At 54.2% G+C, this 1,731-nt stretch overlaps 1 protein-coding gene across 1 annotated transcript; it reads left to right on the top strand.

Moving 5' to 3' along the window:
- Window positions 1-19: 19 nt before the first annotated feature.
- On the top strand, window positions 20-1,315 carry DACRYDRAFT_112734 (uncharacterized protein; the record flags this gene model as incomplete). The annotated part of the gene is made up of 5 exons (XM_040769490.1): window positions 20-34; window positions 153-494; window positions 551-676; window positions 730-760; window positions 831-1,315. The coding sequence occupies 5 exons, from the start codon at window positions 20-22 to the stop codon at window positions 1,313-1,315; spliced, it is 999 nt and encodes a 332-aa protein (XP_040623366.1).
- Between the last annotated feature and the right edge of the window lie 416 nt (window positions 1,316-1,731).

The following is a 1,731-nucleotide window of genomic DNA, read 5'->3' as shown; positions in this document are numbered from 1 at the left end:
CTTCCATTCTTTATTATCCATGTCCGCCCAACCCGTCATTCTCCCATACTGGGACTGTCCTGGCCCCTTCTCGTGAGATCGCATTTGAGGACTTGGTGCGCAGGCTTCGTTCCATCACCTTAACACATCTAGTGCTTAGCCTAGTCATCTAGATTCGCGTCCTGCCGGTCGAGCTCAGCTACACTGTCCTCTCGTCCCTGCCTCTTCCCCTTCCACGCAGGGACTTCCACGACGCAAGACTGTCCATTCTCGCCTCGGCTTTCTCACAGTCTTCAACCTCCGACATTCTTCATGATACCGAGGATGAGCATCGGCGCGACATCAGTGGGGTGGACGAACGCAAGTTTGAAGAGGTATTTAACGAACGGAGCGACGTGCGCCCGGGTCTGTACGAGGGTGGGATGAAGACGTGGGAAGGAGCAGTTGACCTGGTAAACTACCTATCGGACAACGAGAGACGGACTGCTGCTTTGAGCCAAGGGAGCATCCTTGAAGTGCGTTGCCTCGTTCTCACTGCGGTGTCCAAGGCTGACTGGTGCGGATGAGATAGATCGGGTCCGGGACAGCACTCCCCACTCTCTTCCTTCTGGCGAAGATCTTTCAGTCGGAGGGCAAGGAGGACGCGCACGAGAGGGCAGTATTCCTGCAAGACTATAATCTACCAGTTCTTGAGCTCGTGAGTTTTTCTTCTTACTTGCCGTCACACTGCCAACTCACAGCGCGAGGCAGATGACGTTCCCGAACATTCTCTTAACATGGTGTACGTTACCCTCCACTACCGTCCCATCTTTCCATACACTTCTCTCAAACAGTTCTGATGCATGATTTAGATCTATATTCACCCTCCGCTGCCATGTATCGTTTCCCCCATCCTCCGGTCTCACCTGGCCAACCGATTTCCCTCCGGCTCTCCTCGGACCTCTTGTCCTCTTTTCGAGCCTCGCTCACCAAGCTGAAGCTCTCGCTGCGATTTTGGGCTGGCGACTGGGACATGCTGGATGTAGGGGGTAGGGTGGGGTTGGTCTTGACAAGCGAGACTATCTACCGGCCCGAAGCAGTACCTTCGCTTGCTCGGTGTATTCGACGGGCCCTCGAACAGCCAGCCAGTTCTGGAAGTCGAGTGACGAAATCCGGCCAGGAGACACTAGACGAACCGAGTGTGTGCCTCCTAGCCGCCAAGGACGTCTACTTTGGTGTTGGAGGGAGCGTGGCCGAGTTCGAGCAAGTTGCCCAGCGCCTCGGGATGGTTGGGAGGAGGGTGTGGGAGGTGACCGAAGGGAGCGGCAGGTGTATTCTCGAGATGATGGTGCGATAGGTGGACTGGACTGGATGGAACGCAAGCACAGGGTACAGTGCCTGGACGGCAAAACCGACCGGAGGACGGAGGGCGCATGGCTATCAAATTACAAACTTGAAGGGTGCTCTGGGATATGAGACGAACTCCTCAGCATTGTGAAACATAACGTCATGTTCGCAACCCTCACTATCCGGCACCAAGACTTAAAAACCAGCACGAGTAGATGATCGGTCACTTCGAGGTTACCGTCAGGAGAGCATTGACGAATCGGAGAAAGAGTTTGCCAGTTTGATCTGCTGGAGGATGAGAGGCTTGACCTGCGTTGACAAGGTGAGAAAGGATTCCGGAATTGTTATATCTTTCGCTACATGCATGACATGATGCTCAGCAGCACACAATTATACTGATTCAACTCAGCTGCATGCCGGCTCAGT

Source organism: Dacryopinax primogenitus (genome assembly GCF_000292625.1).
Source record: "Dacryopinax primogenitus strain DJM-731 SS1 chromosome Unknown DACRYscaffold_79, whole genome shotgun sequence".
Classification (NCBI taxonomy): Eukaryota; Fungi; Basidiomycota; class Dacrymycetes; order Dacrymycetales; family Dacrymycetaceae; genus Dacryopinax; species Dacryopinax primogenitus.
The sequence above is the reverse complement of the archived record's forward strand: the minus strand, read 5'-3'. Positions and strand labels throughout refer to the sequence as shown.